This window comes from Dicentrarchus labrax, unplaced genomic scaffold (assembly GCF_905237075.1).
Source record: "Dicentrarchus labrax unplaced genomic scaffold, dlabrax2021, whole genome shotgun sequence".
NCBI lineage: Eukaryota > Metazoa > Chordata > Actinopteri > Moronidae > Dicentrarchus > Dicentrarchus labrax.
In genome coordinates, this window is record NW_026136718.1 from 8,221,489 (window position 1) to 8,244,182 (window position 22,694).

Genomic DNA, 22,694 nt, shown 5'->3' on the forward strand with positions numbered 1-22,694 from the left:
CACTTTGCCACACTCAGCAGCATGAAAAACAAATAGCATAAACATAAAAATCCAAAACCTCTATTTCACTGTTGATCATAAATTAGAATTTGCTTCCTGGATGAGGTTTCGTCTCTATAGTAAAACATCATGGGTGAAGCTGCATACGTGAAAGAGTAGAGAGAATAGATAATACTGAAACAATGGCATGATAGGACTTCAACAGAACTAGAGCCCTATAGTGATATTGACATAATCAATATTGATTGAAAATTCAGTGACTACAGATAAGGTGGCCGATATAGTGAATTTTGAGCAGAAATGAAAATATACCTTTTCTATGTGGATTGTGCACTGATTTTATGGATGTAAAGGTACTCAGAAGGCTGCTCTCTTAGACAAATAACTTTATTGAAGAATATTTGAGTTAAGTATTATTTAACAAGTTAAATAATTTAACATATACATTGTCAACCAATTCTAGTTGACACTGCTGAGAGCTGCTCCTCTCTCACTCTGTGCTGCTTGCTGCTGCACTTTACAGTGACGCCAGTGTATTACAACAAGCTTTTTTTTTCTGCATTACATACCGGGGGAAAAGTTTTTATATGGATGGATATTGGATGGTTTATACACTGATACTGATACTATACAGCATCCAGGTTTTTAGAAGATTTCAGCATAAAGGTAGCACTGTTTCTGGTTTTATTTGGAGCTATGTGTCTTTGTGAAGAATCCCTCAAGTGAAGCGTGGAGCAGCGAAACCTGCTCTGTTTTAGAGCGGTGAAGTTGATGATGGTGTGAACTAGCCACCAGATCTCTTACCTTTTTCCGGAGACGCTAATCCGTCAGTGTTACTTGGTCTATGTGTGAAAGGGCTCTTAGACTGATACTGAGCTCTGTGGGAACAGAAACCTGTGTGTGTGTGTGTGTGTGTGTGTGTGTGTGTGTGTGTGTGTGTGTGTGTGTGTGTGTGTGTGTGTGTGTGTGTGTGTGTGTGTGTGTGTGTGTGTGTGTGTGTGTGTGTGTGTGTGTGTGTGTGTGTGTGTGTGTGTGTGTGTGTGTGTGTTCATTTTTGGTGTTGTGTGCATCCATGTGTGTACAGGTAGTAGCGAGGCGGGTTTTCGTTCCTTTGCCTGCATGTGTGATAAGCTTTAGTGATATGACGATATACAGCTATCGGACAAGGAATTTGTCAACTGGCGGTGATTTTGTTGTAGCGTTATTATCAGGGGAGCTATCCCTCTCTTGTTGGCTTTGCAGGCAATGATACAAATCAAAGATCAGGACTACTTTTGTTTTGCATCTGTGTGATCTGAAGTGCATAACTTTATCTGGTATTTATTTCAATGGATTTGCCGCCAGAAAATGAATTTGATAATATCAATAAATCAATTAGAGTTGTTGATATCCCAAAATATGAATGAATGAGCGCTGTGTGTTCATTCTCAAACAAAGTCCAAAAATGGAAAACCAACTTTAACCACAACCCAATTCATCAATCATTGGCAAAGACATTGATTATATAACACTGGAAAAATCAGAGTAAATATTAGTCTTTCTTGCTTTCTTTTCCAGGCTTTTGAGACAATGTTGGCAAACTTAGACACATTGAAAATAAACAATCCAATTTTTGACTGTTTGTACACCAGAATATATACCAGAGTTTAATTGAGCCATTTCATAGAAAATGAACTCTCTTAAATCATCATATCTTGTGCTGTGAAAGAATATAGGACTACATCATGCTGTTAAAGGTCCAGTGTGTAACATTAAGGAGGATCTATGGGCAGAAATGGAATATAATATGCATGTTTTTGTTACTTTAGATATATCTATAGATGATGCGGGTTGCCTTTCACGGAATGTTTCTACAGTAGCCCGGAAGAGACAAACCAAACACTGGCTGTAGATAGGGCCATTTCACTACCACTGTAGGTTCTCCATCGTGCTTGGAAAGGGGGGAGGGTGCAACTACACCTCTAGCTGCCTGTAAATCCTACACACTGGGACCTTTTTTAATGTGCATATTTACTATTAGAATGTGAATAGTGAAAGTGTTTAATGAGGTCCCAAACCAGGCATTTTGATTGACCGTTATAACGCGAATGCCAAATGGAAGACTCTTCTTTGAGAGGAGCTGTCATACGTCTCCTGCATAGTTAAAAACAGAAACACTGCTCTCCCTCTCCTCATACTCACAACAGCAAAGCCACTCATCATTTACATACCAGAAAACTTGTGAATGCCCTTGGGGAACTCTCTCCCTCCCTCCCTCTCTCTCTCTCTCTCTCTCTGTCTCTCTTTTGAAAGCACTCACACTTGAGCTTCTGCACACAGCAATGATCGACTCATGAATCTGAATAGGAGAGGTTTCCGATGTTTAGACAGCATAGGAAAGAAACCTGATGCATATTCAGTTGACACTCCCCATAGGGCCTGCCTGCTGTCTAAGAGCTCGGCTTGACACGTTTGTGAAACACAGACAATGCGTGTGCGTGCCAGTGGTTTGCTCGAGTGTTAATGAATGTAAACAATATATTATCTCTATGTATTTCTTGCATAAATGAGATTTTTGCGTAGAGATTTAACGCCTGAGATCTGAGTTCTAGCACAAACACTTCCACTTGTAATTTTTCGTACATTTAGGCCTCTTTTATTAAACATTTTCACTCATTCACACACAAAGTTGTTCCAGCAGGCTCCTGACTGAGGGTGCTCGTACACTTCTGTGCTTTTACTATGTGCAACACACTGGTGTTTAATGAGGGAGGGAGAATGACACTTATTACCTTGGGAATTCAAAATCTTCAAAACATCTGGCTCCTTCTTTTTCTGTAGATTTTGATGTGTGCAAGCTGCATAATGCACCCAGAAAAACAATCTAACCTTGCAATTAATGCTATTTTAAATTACCATGCATGACAGTCTTATTTCTTGGGGTAGCTGAATCAGCTGCCAGAGTGGCATTAGTTCCTCAGCCGGTCTAGGGCGCAGTATTTTTTTTTCCTAGCAGGGAAGGAGTGCTTGTTTTCCTCCTGAGTGTAGTAGCCTTTGCTGGCAGTCACTCACATGGCTCCACCTGCCCTCCAGGGATTTATTTTACCATATGTCATTTCCTACTGTAGGCTAACTTCGAACTAAAGAGAAGCTGAAATGTGCCTATATGCTTATAAACTCCTTCTAGCAGGCGTATGCATAGCACTGTGTGTTCAGCTCATAAGAGGTGCACTAGAGAAAAGAAATAAATAAATATATATTTATATAACTGTAATGACGGGCTTCCCCTACCAAGCCCTAACCAGCAGCATGTTCCCACTGCAATGGAGCTGCAGGCTAGCACAAGTTTGTGATGGAAAATCTCTGGTTGAAAATTTAGATGCGTTCAAAAAAAATTTTTTTGTCACATTAGTAGGAAATGGTGAAGTGCTGTTGTAGCAACCCATCAGCTGTACATTTAAAGCCTCTCAGCATGTAACGGAGTGAGTAAATCTGCAAAACAAAAAGAGAAATGTTAAAAAGAGAAGAAACTAACTCGGCAACACGGTAGTGAGTACAGACATGGCGTGGCTTTACGTTGTTGTAATGGTGAGACATTGCTGCCATAGCTCTGAAGTTTCCAATTAGTTTCTGATACACGTTTCAGTGGAGATTCAAAGTTTCTCCGATGCCTTGTTTGATGTGTGGGTTTGTGTTTTGACTCCCATTTGCAGCCAGTGTGGCAACAATTTTGTCACATCTTTTTCAGCATGAATGAAGCCTGAGACTGAATCATTGGACTGTATTTACTGTAGTTGCACTGGAACAGAAGTTTGTCTGAAAGCCTTTTTTATCCGAACTCTTGTTGTTGAATTCTAGTATAAAAAGCTCCGTGTGTGAGTTTGTGGGAATACTGACTGACTGCCTCACCTGAGCCAAAACCAACAGGTGCACATTTCTGATCTCTCTTTGGTTGCATCCCCCCCCCATTCTGTCTTTCTTCCTCCCTGCCTTTGATCTATCTAGAGACCCCCACCCACCACAAACATCATCCCTCTCTTCTTTTACTCAAACATATCTCCAAAGGTATCTGCTTCAGAGGTTTTTACACGGGCCATTTATGAAAGGGTTCAGTCATCAACGTCGATTGCTGTATAGGTAAACATTTCTGTCTTTGGTCCATCACTCCTTTTCCTGCTTGCATCCTCTTTTTCCTTCATTCTTAATATACTTTATTTATTCATTTGCACTTTGTTCGTCTCTGTGTGTGTCTCTTAAGCAGTCCTCTTGACTTCTGAGCGCAGCTTTCTGATACAAATCGTGTTTGGGAGTTACTGCATCTGCACGATAGCACAGAGAACAAGGAGATTTGTGTGTGCGCGTGTATTTTATGTGTGTACTTTGGCATCGTGGTTTCCTGCTGCAAGTGAGGGTCACAGCTCATAAACTGTCCTCCTTTTTTAATTCACTTGTGTGTGTGCAGTTGCAGAACATTCGCTATGTAGACAGGTGAGACGTTAGACATTAGGATTAAAATGTTTTTCTGTCGTGTCATGTTGTATAAGCCGTTATTTGCGATTAGATGCATGATGAATTTGTGTAAATGAGTCATTTTTATGTGAGTCTATATGACTGTGCATAAATGTGCTTGTATATGTATGTCTGTAATTTAGCCAAGCCCGGGCTGATGTTTTCCTTCCTCACCACAGCTGCCAGGTTGCCTCCCTCGGCACGCTGAGTAGCCAACACAAATCCTGCATCCAGTTAATCATCTCATGTCATAAAGATTGATGCGGTGCTGTACTGAGCTGTGTTACGCTATGGCATGCTTTTCTCTACTCAGTAATTTTGTATTAGTAATAATCAGAAGTTTTTGCCCATTTTTGTGTTCTGGTGTGGTTATTAAGGATCGACCGATTTGTGGTTTTCTTTGTTGTTTTTTTTAAGGCCGATACAGATGCTGATTATGAGTAATAAAGGAAACTGATAACAGATATTTGGAACCGATACACATTCGCAGTAAAGTTGAAAATCTTAGTGTCAAAATGTAGAACAAATATTAATTGTATCAGGTTGGTACTCGGTATTGGCTGATAACCAAAGTTCAGGTATCGGGATTGGTGTCTAGAAGGAAAAGAGGGCATCTGAACATCTCTAATTTCTTTTATTGACAATCATTTAAAACAAAACCGATAATTTAAAAATGCTGAAAATCGGATCCGATCAGACGCAGAAAAAAAGTTTGGGTCACGACACCTCTTTCTGTAAATCAATACAGTACAGCAGCACAAACTACATTCTCCTAAATTTCCACTAAGTTGAATAAACTGCTCACAAAAAACAGTTTCAACAAACACTGAATATCATAACCTTTATGAAGGTAGGAGTTATTGCACGACTATTGTATTAGACCCCATTTGTTTAGCTAGCACCTAATAGACTAGCAAATAGGTGTATGCGTCACTAGTACCACTTTCACACACAAACCATGTTTAACACACGACAAAGAACATGCCTCCACCCACATTTGACCCATTTCTTCCACACTGCTGTTACTGGTTAATTCCAGGTTATTGGTGTCAACACGAGGGTCAGCAGTATCAGGCTGTACTAGTTTGTCTTGGCAAAGACAAAGCCAGTATCGGATGCTGCTTTAGGCTGCTCTGCAGAGCGACCCCTGCCTCTATTAATCAGTGCGTGTAACTGCCCTAAGAATACATGAAGTAGAACAAAGCGCCCTGTCTATAGAGAGACCTTATAACTGTGGCCAGACATGATCTCACATCGTGCTCAGAAACCTGAGAAGGAGACCACCCTGGGAACTTGTTTTGTTCCTCTCTGTCCTATGTCCTTTCTCTTCTTTATCTCTTCGTCATCTCTCCGATGTGTCACCCCGTACATCTGCCTTTACCGACTGCTCCTTCACAATCACCTGTCTGAGACACACACACACATATATATTATATTTGTTTTCATCATTTCTACTATCCTTATCCGCATTCACAAGGAAGGATTCAGGCAGACAGTAGGCGGCAACCCGGATATCATTTCAGTGGATGAGAGCAGGGCGGTAAAAATAGTTACCGGTAGAGAAAACCAGTGACTGTAGACGGGCACTGCTGTCAAAAGTTATTTAAATATATTTGATTTTTCTCATATATACATATATGTATATACAATAACAATAGTACTCAGTACTCTAAATAAATACTAAAATAAACATAAACTATAAATGATTGCTCAGCATTACAGTGGTAAATGAGATAACACTACATACAGTGAATGAACTTCATAGACAAACAAAATATGTACATATAAATACACAGACAAATCAAATTGCAAATATTTTTACCATCCTCCACGACATAATTTGCTAATGGATGTTAGGTAGCTCCCTCGCACAAGAAGAAAACATGGGCAATGTGGACAACGAGAAGCTAATATTTAAATTATTGCTTAAGATAATATTAATTAAAATAATTTTATGGAATATATTGCATTTGATTCTTTTCACCATAGCGACGTATCGACATGCATTTCATTTTGCCGTCCTGCCTCTGTCTCTCTGCCTGCTCTTCCTCCTCTGTATACCTCGCTTTCCAAACTCTGAGGATGATTGACTCAGACCACTTCTCCTTTTTTAAGGATTTTTTTGAAGTTCCTGGAAAATACATCTTCTCCTTATTATAAACAAGAACACTGTGTCTTATTTGCTTTTTAATATGGTGACAAGATTTCTATCTATAGCGTGGCTCTTGTGTACATACGTACTGATGCTTGTAAAGATGAGTCCATAGCATAGGAATGTGAAGATAATCCAGGGTACTTTGTGCAGACAGTGCAGGCGCCCCATCTGAACATCCCTTCACTGGGCTGAGAGCGGGGCCATTTTGGCAGGAAGCATATATCAAAGTTTTGAATTTATTGGCACTGGGTGATGAGCCCTTTGCTCTGTGTGTGTCTCTCTCGTCCTGTCCTTTGACCCCGACTTACAGTTTATCAGTCTCAGTTTTTTCACACAATCTTTATGATCTTTTGACCTTGGCACGGTGTACCGCTAGGGTGTGCCTGGGACTTGTAGTGCCAAAGGCTGCTGGCAGGCTGGCATTGGGCCCTGAGATGGCTGAAGCCGGGTCCAGAGGTTAAGCGTTTGTTAGACTCTTGCTTAGTTTCCACTGCTGGTGCGGCCTGTTTGCTTCAGTCATGTCGTTTGCCACTTTACTTGAAGCCTTTTGTTCTGAAAGAGGTAATTTATTTTTATTTTGTAAGCAAAGTGTCAGTGTCAGTATCCACTGTCAACATGCCCGTGACCCACACTATGAGCCTCAAGTAATAGTTAAAGGAATGTATAGTACACATTAGCCAACCATGATTTGCTGCAGAGGTTCTTTTTTAGTTTGAACTCCCTCACCCCGATCCCCACAGTAATTTACTAGCATTCTTGACATGGAGTTCGTCATATGAAATAAGCCCAGCACTTCATTCGGATCTCAAATAATTGGCGCAGTCCCCAGTTATTTACAAGATTTACACATCATCGATGACCTAAAGTGCATGGCTGCACAGTCCATAATTGGTTTAATCATCCTTTGGCTTTCAGTCTAAGCCATGTTGTGTGAACAGGAACGCCATCATTTATGGATCTCTTGATATGGGGAAACATTCGAAGCCCCTATAAAACACTGCATTTTCTCATTATCTCGCATTCCTGTGTTGAACTTATGTGACAGCAGCGTGTGAGGTTTTGTTTTCGTCCTCTTTCACTCCTAGATTTTATCAGCTTAATGGAGGTGCTCAGGTATGCAGCTTTGATCTGTCTTTGGAAAGTTTTCACATTGGCTCCACTTTAACAGCGAGTTGCTATTCCCATAATGCACTGCTGGTCTGGCGCTTCTGCCGCTACATACTGTATGTGTTGCTGCTTTCAGGCTGAAAAGTGGAGTTTGATACCTCATCAGAGCCTTGTACGGTGTATTCCAATACATGAAATGGGTTTTCTCTTTCCTAAGATCAGGAATTTTGCATAGTGCTAAAAGAGTTGCGGAAACTTTAATTTAAAAATTGGGAATGTCATCATCAAGAACTGCATTTTTTATAAAGTCATAGTATTCTAATTAGTGAAGTATGATTAGTGCATGGTTACTATGGCCTGTGGCCTTGTTCTAATGACTCAACTGCTTTGACATCAATGGGCCTTGTGTGCGGAAAACATGTACCCTTTGCCCAGAGGTGGCAAACGTATGCCCATTCTTTACTCAAGTAGAAATACAGATACGTATGTAAAAAAAGACTCAGATAAAAGTAGAAAAACAGGCTATGAAATGTACTCAAAGTATAAAAGTACTCTCTTGGTTTCTCTGAAGGACATTTCTACCCATTTTCCACTCAGAGAGAGAAAGGCGGAAACCTCATTTACTCTTGCTAAGCTGCCAGATTATGTCTCTCATTTGAGTCACAATGCCTTATTTTTGGACAGTAGCTAAGCCACAATTCAGTTGGTTCATTACCATCCTTAGTCCTGCAGGAGAGCTAAATGGGGCAATACTAGACATGCAAGAAGTAAGCTTAATTTCATAGACACAAAGAAGGTATGTGGGTCCTCTACAGTCATGTTTACTCTGAATAAACATAATTTTCTGTCTATTTAAACACATATGTGTGTCTAGAGTTAGCTGCAGAACACCATTTTGAACTTGCAAGTTGCAAGAGGCTTTAGAAGAAGGGAGAAATAATGAAAACAAAAGTAAGAAACAATAATCTTTTTACTGGTGCAAAGCTGTGTGGTTGCATCAACAAAATGAATTGAAATGCATATGGGATCCTTGCCAATAGTCATAACTTCAGTCATGATGGATCATTTGTACCTCTGATGTCCTTGGTTCAGTCCCCTCCCCCCAATTTCTTTCAGGTTTTACTGTCTGTCTTGACAACCATCTATCAAATGAAGGCTTAAATACCAGGAGATATTGAGGTTTTACATCTTTGTTCACAGCCATAGCCTTAAGTAAACAAGAAGCCTGGCTTATGTGTGGAGAAGTTATCAAACCACAGTTCTACTATCTTTCTCTTCTCTTTACTGCTCTCGTCTGACCCCGCCCCACTTTTCCACAGTTCTTTCGTCCCCGTCCCCCCCTCTCGTCCCTTCTTCTCTCCTCCACCCTCCATTCCCTCCCTTTTTTCTCTCACATGTGGAAAGCATTATATCCTGTCTGGTGGAGAGGGAGAGCAAACATCCCAGGCTGAGACTGGGAGTCTCTCGGGTAGGTGTAGGGGGTGGTGGGGAGGCTGCTAGGATCTGCATGGTGGTGACTCTCTCACTCTCTCTTGGCCCTGATGCTGTTTGGACAAAAGGGGGTCTTGTTATTTCAGAACCACAGCACCCGATAGCTGACAGGCTTCACCCTCCCACCGCATTGGACTGGACGAGACCCTGGTTGAATGAGAGAGAGCGAGGAAGATAAAGAAAGGCCTTTGCACTCCAGTACATTTAGCACGAATAATATCTATAGCATATGTAGATTTGAGTTTAAAACACTTGTGCTCATCTCTCTTCAGGGAGTTGGTTACAGCTTTGACTTTTTTCCTGATTCGCTGCCTTTCTTGGTCTTACATTATAGTAAACTGTATATTTGATGATGCCAGGTTGGCCCGTAGGATGTGGCTATGCATTATTTTTCACTGTTTTCTGATGTTTTAAACTAAAGGATTCATTTGTAAGATTAATTAATAATCGTTAGTTGCAGCGCTAATACAGAACAATTAAAAATCAAAAAATGTGTACCAAAAACCACACAGCTGCTCTTTCCGTGTCTGTTTGTGTATTTGGGCTCATCTGATAGATAGATGATAGACAACTTTATCCATTTAATTGCTGCAGATACTGATCAATATATTTATATATACTAGTTAATTGTACAAGTTAATGCTCTTCTTTAAATGGCACGTCAATCAAGAAGATATTATTTTTGGTGATGAATTTTGGGGAAAAATGTTTGGAAACAAATGTTATCTGTTGCTTTTTTTTTTATAAGTTGCTCCACATTGAAAAGCCATCATATGTGGTTAGTGTGACACATTTGTCCGAGGTCTTGGACTTGGTCAGATGTTGAAAAGGTTCCCAGTCTTCACTTTATGTCCCAAAGCTGGATACCATGACAGCAGGCTGAAGCCATCACCACACCCTTAGTGCTTGGATCACGGCCCAGCAGATTTCCAATGTGCTTAGTTATATCTTTGCAAGCATTTCGGGCAATTCACAGATCTGGCATTACTTTCCTCCAAAGTGCCAGTTGATCTCATTGGAAAGTGCTGACAAATCAGTGTAGGAAAATTAGGATTTTATATTACTAGATACTGTGAATGCTTACAGAAGATCCAATCAATCATTTCACTTTCTTTCTCAGTGACTGTAACCAGCATAGTAGTAGTTTAGCAGTAGCAGTATTAAAGTGTGGGATTCATGATGGACATCAGATCTAGAGAGTCATCATTCAGTGTTTCTGTGAAGCCCCCAGTGCAACCTGGGTTATAGACTTTGCGCTAAAATTGAACATTGAGCTGTTTTATCCATTACAGTTAACGTCACATTACTATGACAACCAAGTTGCATTTTTATGAGGATGTAAAGCCAAGGAATAATTTTTTGCACGTGGCTGCAATCCTCCCTATTTTCAACACTTTTTCAAGTGCACATAAACGTCTACAAGCACACAGAAATATGCATGGAGTAGATTGAAAATGAAGCACAGTAAATCAGAGCTGGTGCTCCAAGCCTCTGACTAGCAGGCTGCACACATGCATGCACTAACACAGTGTGTGGGCCGGGGCTTTAGAGGCATCGCCTCAGGTTGTCCGTTAGTTAGATTCAAGAAAATGTAATTGACCCCCAGCACCCTCTAAATGCAGCAGCAAGCAGTTGGCAGACACACTAGCTAGTCATTTAATTAGCGAACCTACTCCACTGGGTTGAAATAGAGACACACTTAATTAGCAAAGGTTTGGTTTCTCTCTGTCTATTATAGTGACATTTAGAGATCTCTTCCTGCGCAGACCCTTCTTTTTTAGTTCTTTTTTTTCTGTGTCTGTTTTCATAGTCACAAAGCATTTGGAAATCTGCACAGGATTTGCCTGTAATGTGTTGTGCATTAAGCAACCAATCAATCTTTGGTGAGATATTATGAATTCACTCAAAGGAAAGATATTGATTCCCTAATTTTTTCTCTAAAATCTGTAGTTAGCAATCAAGAATCTAACAAGGGACATGCCAATTACCCCACCAAAGCTAACAAACCTGCTTCATGTCTTACTGCTGAAAAGCCGGGTACTTAATTGGCTCTCATCTCTTCACGCATCATTTGGTTGGGTTAACCCGGACCTTATTAAAATGTTGTTTTTCCATCATTTACAGACATAAAACAACTTCACTGCTTCATGTGAGAAACTTCAAACTTCATTAAGGGATTTTTTGTCCACTTAGTAGTTCCACAGCAAGCTGCACATACAATATTTACATATCATCCCCTTATAGACCCTTATGGCGCTTTAGCAGCTGTTAGCTTGACTGTGCCCTTGATGCACACACAAACAAATGTGACCATTATTCATATATAAATATTGATTCTGTTGATGCCTTTTATTGATACTAAACAGTTGAATGGTGATCAAGCTCCCTTTCAAAACCTGTAACCATCGTCACGTCTATACGTCAGCGATTTAAAAGAGAATCACAAGCCACTTTCAATCGACTAACTCCCTTCTGGCTTGACTGTAGAGAAGAGAAATAAAGTCAATAGAACCGTTGTGTTTGAGCACAGTGAAAACATTCACCAGAACCAGAACTCCATCTGTTATCTGGTTTCTAACAGAGCTGAGGTTGTGTTGTGTGTATTTTAATTGATAGGAAACACAGTGAAGCCTTTCAAAGCATTTGTGTCTAGGTGTGTTCACCAGGTTTATCCCCATAGACAAATGAATTAAAACAAATGCTATTTTCTTCTGTTATTCTGGCCTATGTGTTATGGATCTGTAAACTGCAGGTGCAATTATTTCAGGCTATTTGTGTTGTATTGCGAAAAATACAGAAACTATGCTCTCTCTCCCCCCCTCGATTCTCCACTCCCAGGTGCCTGTTTTCTGACTCTGCTTTGTAGTGTTAAGAAAAAAAATCGAGATGGGGGGGCGAAGATGGGGATATGGCAAAGAGTCAAGGAAAGAAGTAAAAAAAAAAAAAAAAACAACAAACACGCACATCAGTGGCGAAGCTCTGATGCTGCATCCCTGGCTCCAGCCCTTTGTAGTGCAATGAGCGGAGAGTTGGCTGGGGGCAGGGAGGGAGGGAGAGAGGAAAAGCCAAGGGGGGATAAAGCACTGAAGGAAGGAGGGAGGCTGAGCTGTATACCAGCAGCATGGAGGAAGCAGCAGTTACTCTCCCTTGGGCTTTGGGCTTTTATCTGTCAGTTGTATGGAAACCAATCTCTCAGGCCCTACAGCTCCAAAACATCTACACTACAGCTTAATGTGTGTGATATGTGTGTGTGTATGCGTATGAGACATTCACATTCACAGACATTTCTTAGAGTGAGAAGCCTGTAGTGACAGCATTGTGATGATCATCACACATACGTGCGCTCGGCCTGTGCATGTTTTACTATGCATACCCACGTTCACAGTCTGCTCATGGGCACGTAATCACTTTGACTTGCTCACACACAGTATTTGAGATGTGCCCCACCCAAGTGATGCTTCCATTTTGCCCTCCAGTGTGTTCACAGATAAACCTTGGACCACTGATCAACAAGCCCTAAAGACAGGATTTGTGTGTGTGTGTGTGTGTGTGTGTGTGTGTGTGTGTGTGTGTGTGTGTGTGTGTGTGTGTGTGTGTGTGTGTGTGTGTGTGTGTGTGTGTGTGTGTGTGTGTGTGTGTGTGTGTGTGTGTGTGTGTGTGTGTGTGTGTGTGTGTGTGTGTGTGTACATTTGTGTGCATGCTCTCTAGTCCAATTCCAAATTAGTGTTGCTTACAGCTCCACACTGGCCTTTGAAGATGGGAGAATTGTTAATAGGTGTATTCCCTATTAAGCCCTACCCCTGCAGTTGGCCTCCACTTCCTTGCTTCTTTCCTTCCTCACTCTTGCCTTCACCTCCCTACAGTCTGCTCTGTCTTTCCTTCACTTCCGCTCTTTTAGTCTGTATTTCTGTGCCCATTTCTCCATGTGTTTCCCCTAAAAACATGCACGGGCGACTTTCAAAGTCTCTGTCTTTGGGCTGGTTATCACCAGTCGTCTGTCTGGATTTTATTCTCTGCCCCACTAAGAACAAAAGAGTCTCTTTAAAGGAGAAGAGCCTCTTGGGGTAGTTTATGGCATCCCCAAGAGAGCCCGACAGAAGAGCTGAAGAGGCAGGCCCAATTAAATTGATGCCATATACATAGGGGGGTGGGGGTTCCCAAGGTTGAACCATTTAAATAAGCTTTAACAGGGTGCAAAGAGGATTGTGGGGCCAAGAAAGAGAAACAAAATGATAAAGTGTGGTGTTGCCTGAGACTCACTCAACACATCAACAGCATGTACTAAGCCCAAAAAGTCACAGGATTGCAAACGTTTTCTTGTTATGTGTAAATCTGCTCAATCTTAATCCTCCTCTGTTCCTATAATTGAGAGGGGAGCAGGTTAAGTTATAAATCTGAAAAGAGTTTCAACGATAAGTCAGTTATTCTAATACATGCAACAGGAATCCACTCAAACAACCCTGTATCGTTATAACAAATATATTACAGGATTGAAATAACATTCTTACTCACAGTTTAAGCTTCCACTGAGGGCTAGTCATTCATGTGAACCACCCGTCTGTGGTTAGGAGGATTAACCCCAAGGTGGTTGGATTTAAAAACTGGCCTAATGAGACAAAGGCTGCTGCTCTGTGATCAATGGACACAAGTTTGAGGGCATTTCTTGTGAGCTTAGTGTGTTACCTATTCGGATCCAGGGTCTGTTAAATGTGTATGTTCAGTTTTCTTGTAAACAAACAAAAGTTACATTTACATTCAGTGTTACTCACCAAAAACATATTATGTGCATACTTGAGGTCTAGCAAACATGTTGAGTGCATTTTTCTCCGGTAAACAAAGATGTAAATGATACTGTATTTAAAATACAGCTGACTAGCTTCTTCCTCACTGCTTTTCTTAGCTTATTGTAGCACATTACCACCACCTGTAGATCAGTGGAATAGTGCATGAGCGATAAACAAAACAGAGAGCCGTTCATAGAGAAACAGCTTCATAGCCTGTGTAAGATTTAGTGGCATCTAGTGGTGAAGTTGCTGATTGCAACTAACTGAATACCGCTGGCGTTGGTATTTGACAATCTGGGAATTAGAGCGGTTTGTGAAGTGTGGCGATTCAACGTCCATGAAAGGCCCCTACGGCGTCTCTAGACAAAAAACGCTCATTCTAAGGTAACTAAAACTCAACGATTCCTATAGTCAGGTGATTATACACTAATGCAGACATACATATGAATATTATATTCCATTTCTGCCAATAGTTCCTTTCTAAATGTTACACACTGGACCTTTTAGGGGGCTCCCTTTTGACAAACAAAAACCACATTGTGGATATTCTGTAAAGAGCTATGCTGACTTGTTTGGAGCTGTGGTTCATTAGTCATCCAAATGTATTGCTATTGTATGTGCACTTAACAGGCTAAAACTACAAAATGATTCCACAGCTTGATAAATGAGGCAAAGGGGTTCATAATGTTGCTGTTTTTAAGATATATGGTTGTTTCCCGCTGGTCTGATCTGTTAGACAGATGGTGAATATACAGATGTACCTATGTTATATATTGTTAATGCTGGGATTTCATTCATAGTTCTGAATCATGCTTAATTTAACACATTTCTTCCAAGAAATCCCATCTGACTTAAATGTTGATTTTTCTCATCTTCTGGTATCTCTCATATTTATTTTTTCTTTACTGCCCAGCCCAGTAAGGTGTATAGGGAGGTGTGAGTACACCATGAGACTGTGTAGTAGTCTGTGTGTGGCTCTGTACTGGGGTATATGTGTCTGTGTACATTTCAGTGTTTGATTATGGGTCAGGGGAGGCCACAGGCCCACGGTGGCCTAGGCAGCCTCAGGCCTCTCAGATTTCAGAGCTGAGCATTCCTTGCTGGCTGCTACATAGCTGTGAAAACCGCAAAGCAGCTCCAACAACAAACACTCGAGGCACTGGGGGAAAGACAGCTAACCTGTGGCTAATCAACAACAGGAGGTTTCTCTCTCAACAGGATTTGTTCCCGATTTTTCAGAATTGCTGGCTTAATGGGAACAAAGTATTTCTCCTTCCCAGTGCCTATTTCTCCACTTATTTTCCTTCTCTTTGTTGGTGTCGTGATTTGAAAGCACATGCTTCCTGCTAAGAAGTGGCAACTCTGTTTGTGTGCGCTTGTTTCGTGTTTATTTGACAGTTCTACATCTTGGACTTTCTCTTTTTTTCCACTAAGAAGGGTGTGGAACAGTAGACTGTCTGGGCTTGGTTTTGCACTTTGTAAATAACTCGGTAGCGAAATATGCAGCTGTGTGTGTGTGTGTGTGTGTGTGTGTGTGTGTGTGTGTGTGTGTGTGTGTGTGTGTGTGTAATAATAACATAACAAAACTGTTTGCATAGCACGTTTGTGTTTGTCTCATGCCACCTTAAAATGAAAGAAACATACTCAGAAACAGTCATAACAAGGACTGCAGACTCCATTTAGACAATCAGGATTAAAACTGAGCACTTTGCTAAAGTTCTGTTGAAGACAGTCACAATTAGCTTATATTTATGTCTGTGTTTATAGGCAGCATTGAAGTTCATTCAGAAATTACATTTGATACTTAATCTTCATGAGTGTTAACTGAGCGGCCTAATTATGGCCCAGAAGAGGCCATTATAAAGAGATTATGGCCTATAATTGCATTGGTTTGGGTAGGAATCTTTCAGTATCTTTTAAATAGAGCTATGTCGATTAGTTAATCGATTAGTTGATCAACAGAAACAGTTGATCTTTGTTTAAATTAATTTACAATAATGGCAAAAGTATTTTCTGGATTCAGCTCAAATGTCAGAATTTGCTGCTCTTCTTTGTCTTACATTATAGTAACCTAAATACCTGTGTTTTGTACTTGTTTTTAGACCAAAGGATTATAAGATAATCAAAATAATAAGTAGTTAAGGCCTTACTTTTACTACATTTCTTTGCAAGAGCCATCCAGGAATAAGTTCATCTGATGTTTAGGAGGCTACAATATCTTGGAACTGCTCACCTTTTCCCTTTTTAACTGTGTATAACCAGTGAGACAGCGTTGGAAAGTGTAAAGGTGTAGCAATGGCGTGGCAGTAACCGTCTCTAGTGAATCAGCTCCAGGTTAGTTGTGATGTGGTGCATTCTGGGTAACTGAGGTCCTCTGGAATGTATCTAACAAAAGGTGTGGACAGGCAGCAGGAAATAGTTGCAGAGTGGAACCAGGTAATTTAAGGCTTTGTGTGCAGTGGGGCGGTTCACAGTGAAACACCTGCCTACCTGCTGCCTCAACACAAACATTAGTTTTACTCTGTTTGTGTGTGTGTGTGTGTGTGTGTGTGTGTGTGTGTGTGTGTGTGTGTGTGTGTGTGTGTGTGTGTGTGTGTGTGTGTGTGTGTGTGTGTGTGTGTGTGTGTGTGTTATTCAGGCAACTCTTAAAATGTTTTTCTGGGTCTCTGTAAGAGCGTGTTAATGCTGAGGTCACACCAGGACTCATTTTCTCCATGCTTTAATGTAGGACTCCGCTTCCTATTCACTTAACAATATAAATCAGGGACTATTAAAATGTTTCAGTCTGGATGGTGAAGGGGGAAATTTAACATCACCTTGTGATTTGGGCTCATGAAAACCTTCATTTTGTGTTATGGCTGACCTCCAGATTTAGACAGGTGACGCATTTTCCTTCCCAACCTAGAGGCTGATGTAAATGACAGGAACATACTGTCTGGGTCTATGGGCTGGTTGTTTTGGCAGATAACCAGGCTTATCATTCTCTATGGACTAGTAATAAAAAGGCTCCAGATGCACCTGTCTGTGCAGAGAAATCCATCAAAACTAATGCTAATGTCTGCCTAACTCTGGATCTAGAATCAAGACAGTGGCTCAGAGCCTTTTCTGTCTCATTCAGTGAAGTCAGGTTGGGGTGTTGTTAATTAGCTGTAGTTCACTTTACATTTACTTTATATTACTTGGGTGTCATGCCATGATGTGTTATAAATTATATATGATTGGTCTGTCAGGAGAAGAACAGGTGTAACTAATAACATCAATGTCAACGTGAGCCAGTGAGCCAAAATACACAACACCGAGCCTCTGTCATTACGATTAGAAAGGACTAACAACTTAGTGTGTTTGGATATTTATTTAGTTGGCAGTTTATTCAGCATATACATATTCAGATTAGATTCTGTGTTTGATCTTTGGATTTTCTCAGTATAATTTTTATCTCAGTAATGGGTGGTTTATGTTTAACAAGGAAGAGATGAACTGTTTCACTGCCCCATTCGACAGGCTCGTAAAGGGATACATGAATGCAGACTGTACAAACAAGGTCGACACCATCACTTCCTCAACTCCTTAAATAGCTTGTGTCTTTGCCAAATCACATTACACTGGCTGAAATGAATCAAGTTTGATGGGCAAAGGGTTGATTTACGTGACAGTGTAAACAGGGTAAAATTCGGCTGTTGTAGTGGCACCTCTGAAAATGCTACTTTTATACATGAGTTCATTGATGAATATACATCAGTGTACGCAGTGTTGTTGTTTAAACAAATGGCCATACATGAGCTCAAAATTAAAGCCTCAATAAAATACAGAATAGAATTATTTGAAAAATATGTGCTAGGATATTCAAAGTTTAATACCCAGCTTCATTATACCCGGTATGCTAAATTAGCAATGAATGGTCCTGGTTTGACTGGATTCTTTACAAATATGTGAATTCTCTGACTATTTGGTGACCTTGTGATAGTTAGTAGATTACTACAGGGAACATACTTTTGCAATCACTCTCTTTTTTTTACCGATCCACAATTTTTGACAGTTTTTGTAGATGTAATCCCACAGTGTTGATAACAAAGGTCTCTGCTCAACAACACCTGAAACCAAAATCTATCTCTATAAAGGAGTTCTGCCAATACTCTTCCTTAGGTGATGGTTTTCGGTTATTGGATCTGAATCTTGAGCATTCCTCCTGATGTAACCTCACTGTCTCTGCTTCCTTCTCTCTCTGTGTCCCTACAGAGGATTTTCAACTCGTTTGTGTACACCGAGAAGACATCAAACGGAGAGACAGAAGTGCAGCAGGTGAGTAACAAAGGCTTCTCCTTTCCTTTGTGTGTGTGTGTGCGTGTGTGTGCGTGTGTGTGCGTGTGTGTGCGTGTGTGTTTGTGTGTGTGTGTGCGTGCCTGCCTGTTTGTGCATGCATGTGTCATGGATGGTGTCTGTTCATTGCTGAATTGAACACAACACAGGACCACAGACACACTCACACGTACACTCGCCATCAGAGGGAAAAAGGGGGTTTATTAAAATTCTACGGCTGCTGTCTCATTGGCTTTGAAGTTCTCAGTCTGTTTTTCCACTTGTCTGTGCGCTGTCTCTCTCTCTCCCTCTGCTCACAGTGTGAGTGCAGAGCTGCAGTCAGAATAAGAAGGCTTGAAAGAGAAATTGGGAGATTTGTTTCATATGCCCTCAAAATCCACAAGTCAAAATTTTGTGTGTGCCATTTTGGGGCTAGGTTTAGGAAAAATATGCTCAGAATTGATGCTGTCCGGCGTCAAGTCAAACATGATTGCGAGCAGGCATTGTGGGTATCCACGTGTGTGTTTGCACTCGTGTGTCGGGGATCTTGGAAGACTGACAGTAAACACCAGACTGGTAAACAGCCACCAGCAAGAACAGACAGGCTGATGTTTGTTTGCATTTCTCCCGTGACTCTGTGTGTGTACGCTAGTGTATCCATCTGTGTCAATGTATGTGTGTGAAATACCTCTCACCTTGCAGTTATGTACTATTCCAGAGGTAGCTCAAATTGGCCTCGAAGCATCGCTGTTTCTTCGTCTCCGTGGAAATGCGCTCATTTGCACAAAATATAGTATTCATACAACTAGCGTTTCCAGGATCATCATAACCTGTTGCGCAAGTTTAATAGTCAAAAAACATTTCCTTTTACAGAAATGTCAGCTACAGTACTGAGTCTAATGTTTTGAATTGGTATAACATGAGTTTGGTGTGTTAATAAGCACCCAGAGCTGACTTACATCACTCATTCTTAGTCCTTGTTAGAATAGTTGAACTATTTCATGTCCATGGCTAGCTCATAGAGTGCCCATACATTCTAGCTGCAACCCTGCTGAAGCAGACGCCGACTAATTCAGATGACAACCTTGGCATAGTTGGCTCGCGTGTTCTCTCTGGGCAGAGGGGCTGTGTCCATGAGCCAAAGTTGAGGCTCAATTAGGAGTGGATCTGCAGAGGAAGAGAGGGCTGGGAGAAAGAGAGAGAGAGAGGGGGCAAGGGGCTGCAGAGAGAAGCCACCGGGCTGTCAGACGAGTTTCTCCTCTGGAAATTCATTATTCAGAAAGACATGCAGACATCTGTCCCTCTCTAATGACACAAGCCTTCCCTCTCTGTGTCTGTTGTAAGGTCTGTTCCTGTCTTCTTTCAGTTCATTCTATGGATTTATTCTGCTTCTATTCTTACTCCTTGACATGTGTTGTCAGAGTGAAGCTGCTGGCTGCCAATGTTTTCATGCTGGTCCACCATTCACACATGCAGTGCTGTCTATTAGTGATGGGTTGTTTTAACAAAGTAATATTTGACACCCCTTCTACAGGTACTATAAAAAGTTAAAATCAGGCTTTGTATAGCCAATACAGTCCTTATTTAAATAACTAAATCGTATAAATTCTAAAAGGCAATATGAAGTTCTTGAACCAAAGTTTGTTGGCTATTAGCTCTAAGAATATACTTGTGTGTTAAAATGTTTCTACAAGTACTACTTTGGCTCAAGTTCCTCAAATCACAGAATAAAAAATGTTAAAGCGTGCTGTGTGTTTAGCCCTGTTAGCAGCGTGTCTGAAGACAATGGCCTTATCGCTGGGTCAGTTTGTCCACCAACAGCTTTTGAACAGATTGTGATGACATTTTGTACAAACATTGTTCTGTGGACGAATCTTGATCTGATCTCCTGAGCTTTCATCTGGGGCCACCATGTAGTTGACATTTGTGGTTCAGGGAGAAAAGCCTCAGACAATTAGAGATACACTGGCTTCCTACTGTAACAACAGGGCGTTTCTATGGTGCACCTAAAAATAAGTGCAGGAGAAAGATACAGATCAGTAGCCTAGTGAACCACAAACCTTGGGAGACAAACCACAAGCCTCGCTGCTCTGTGGCAACTCTTTGGATAATGAATTGTAACACAAATACACATGCTCACTTGTATTGTAGACACACCCAGTTCAACTGAGTTTATTAAAACATGTATCCACATTAGGTGTTGACAGAGTGGTATGCAGTATCTGTTGAATCTACCACTGTAGCTGTGGTTGGGAGTGTTACGCGGTAGATGTAGCGTTCGCTCTGTGACATTTAAGCAATGGAAGGAAAAGGACAAAAAGAAATGGTTCCATTCAAGTGAAAAATTACATTTTGATTATTTCAGACATGTTGTGTTCACAATTGTATTGGTTTACTGCATTTACTCCTGCATTCAGGACATCCGTTATAGCCATAAGACCAGTAATACTTACAACATGTCAGTGGAGTCATCTTTTGCAATTTCCAGTCTTGCCACATCAATCTAAATACATGTCTGTTTTTCATAACATATACAATTTTATTTAAAAAAACAATCCACTGCCTCAACTTGACATCAAATAAACAATTTGTCATATTTGGCTGTTGTAATTCATCTTTTTGTAAGCCATTTTTGTTTAGTTCATTCCATGGAAATGACAACTTTTTCAAAACTGGTAAATTCCCCTCAGAGTATCTTACCTCCTGCTATCATTACGGTGTTCATGTATTTATAACAAACCTGTAAGCAGGAGGTTTTTCCATTTCCAAGACATTTCCTCACTTTATCAAATCATGCTGAATAGTTACATCACCACCAGTGGAGCGAACAAAGCCAGCAGTGTGGAAGTTCAACAAACCTTTTTGACAGTCATTGGAAGCAACATGTCCGCTTCTCACACCAATGAAAACGCTTTAATTCAATAACAAAATCAGTTTATGCAAGAAGAAGAAGAAAGACATGTACTGTCAAGTTTCTACTGTGCCAGTCGCTTGTGCGCCCGCAGATTTTTAGTTCTGCAGAGCTCGACTAGTGTCGCTCTTATACTTATCCCTATTCTAACCTCATCCCTGCACTCCAAAGTAAGTCTTGGTCTTGCCATAAACACTAATGCCAGTGACTGGTGGTTGCAGGCTGACTGGCAAACCTCAAAACTCCCAGCACTAGATTTCAGGGTGCACCCGTTCCACTCACTACAGTTCTGCGGCTGAACCAACCCCACTGGCTGCTGCAAACCCTAAAAAGCTGGTTGGATGGGTCATAGAGTGGAGAGAGGAGCCCTGTGTTTTGGAAGTGTGTGGTTAATCTGCAGAGCGCAGGTTTGCTTTGGCTGCACCGTGGCAGACTGTAACCTTAAGCTTTAACTTGCACGGCTAGAAGTTTCTGGTTTCTCTTAAGTCACTCTGTTAAAAGTCATGTCTTACTTTCTCCTTGTGTGTCTCTCTCTCCCCCAGCTATGGAAACACTCCTCAGCTGAACACTGGCCCATTTTCCCCTTTTTAATACAAAGTCCACTGCAGCTAATTGCCATGCTGCACATGCATGGACTGTACTGTGTGTGTGTGGGGGAGTACAGCGTTTGTGTGTTTAACTTTATGTCCGTGTGTGAGAGCGCACATTAGTGTCTTGGTGTGTGTGTGTGTGTGTGTGTGTGTGTGTGTGTGTGTGTGTGTGTGTGTGTGTGTGTGTGTGTGTGTGTGTGTGTGTGTGTGTGTGTGTGTGTGTGTTCCTTGTGGTTGAGTAGGAGTAATTGTGGGCTGTGCCTCAGGCCCCTGTTAAACCCCTAATAGGAATAGCGGCCGGCTGATTAGGTGTACAAGCGGTCAGTGGGTCGTGGTGCATTTCCCTGTTCCTGGCTTGAATCACAGCCCTTTTGCAGGCTCCGGTAATTATGGGATGTGAACAAAGGGGGTCCAGTTACTGTGGAAATAAGCCTTTTTCTGTATTCAACACGCCTGAGTAGGTAACTTACAATGGCTTTTGAAACTATTCAGATCACTGCCATTTTTCTACATTTTTCTGTGTTAATAGTGCCATCAGTGCATACATAATACCTCATGATGAGAAGTTTCAGCAATTGTGCAATGTTACTATTTTTGTTGTTCTACCATTTCCGGTAGTGGTCATATTAAGCTGGAAAATATAAACTAGAGTTGTCATAACAAAGAAGCTGGATTCACAAAAGTAAAGAGTCAGTTATATTATGGTGTAAACTTGGTGCGCACCACATCATCGACAGTTCTTAAATATTTCACACTTTTTAGATGACAAGGTTATCCAAACGTAACTTAACCGATCTCAAGTAAACCAGTGGATCATGTGGCAGCTTTTAAATTAATAGGATAGGCTGTAACAGATTACATGCATGTGATGT

The 22,694-nt window shown here is 41.0% G+C and overlaps 1 protein-coding gene across 1 annotated transcript in view; it reads left to right on the plus strand.

Moving 5' to 3' along the window:
- The window catches only part of cachd1 (cache domain containing 1), an 86,807-nt gene that overhangs the window by 14,029 nt on the left and 50,084 nt on the right, over positions 1-22,694 (plus strand). Inside the window, exon 2 of the mRNA XM_051376158.1 lies at positions 18,262-18,324. Coding sequence (XP_051232118.1) covers positions 18,262-18,324 — 63 coding nt within the window. The remainder of the gene's footprint in view (positions 1-18,261; positions 18,325-22,694) is intronic.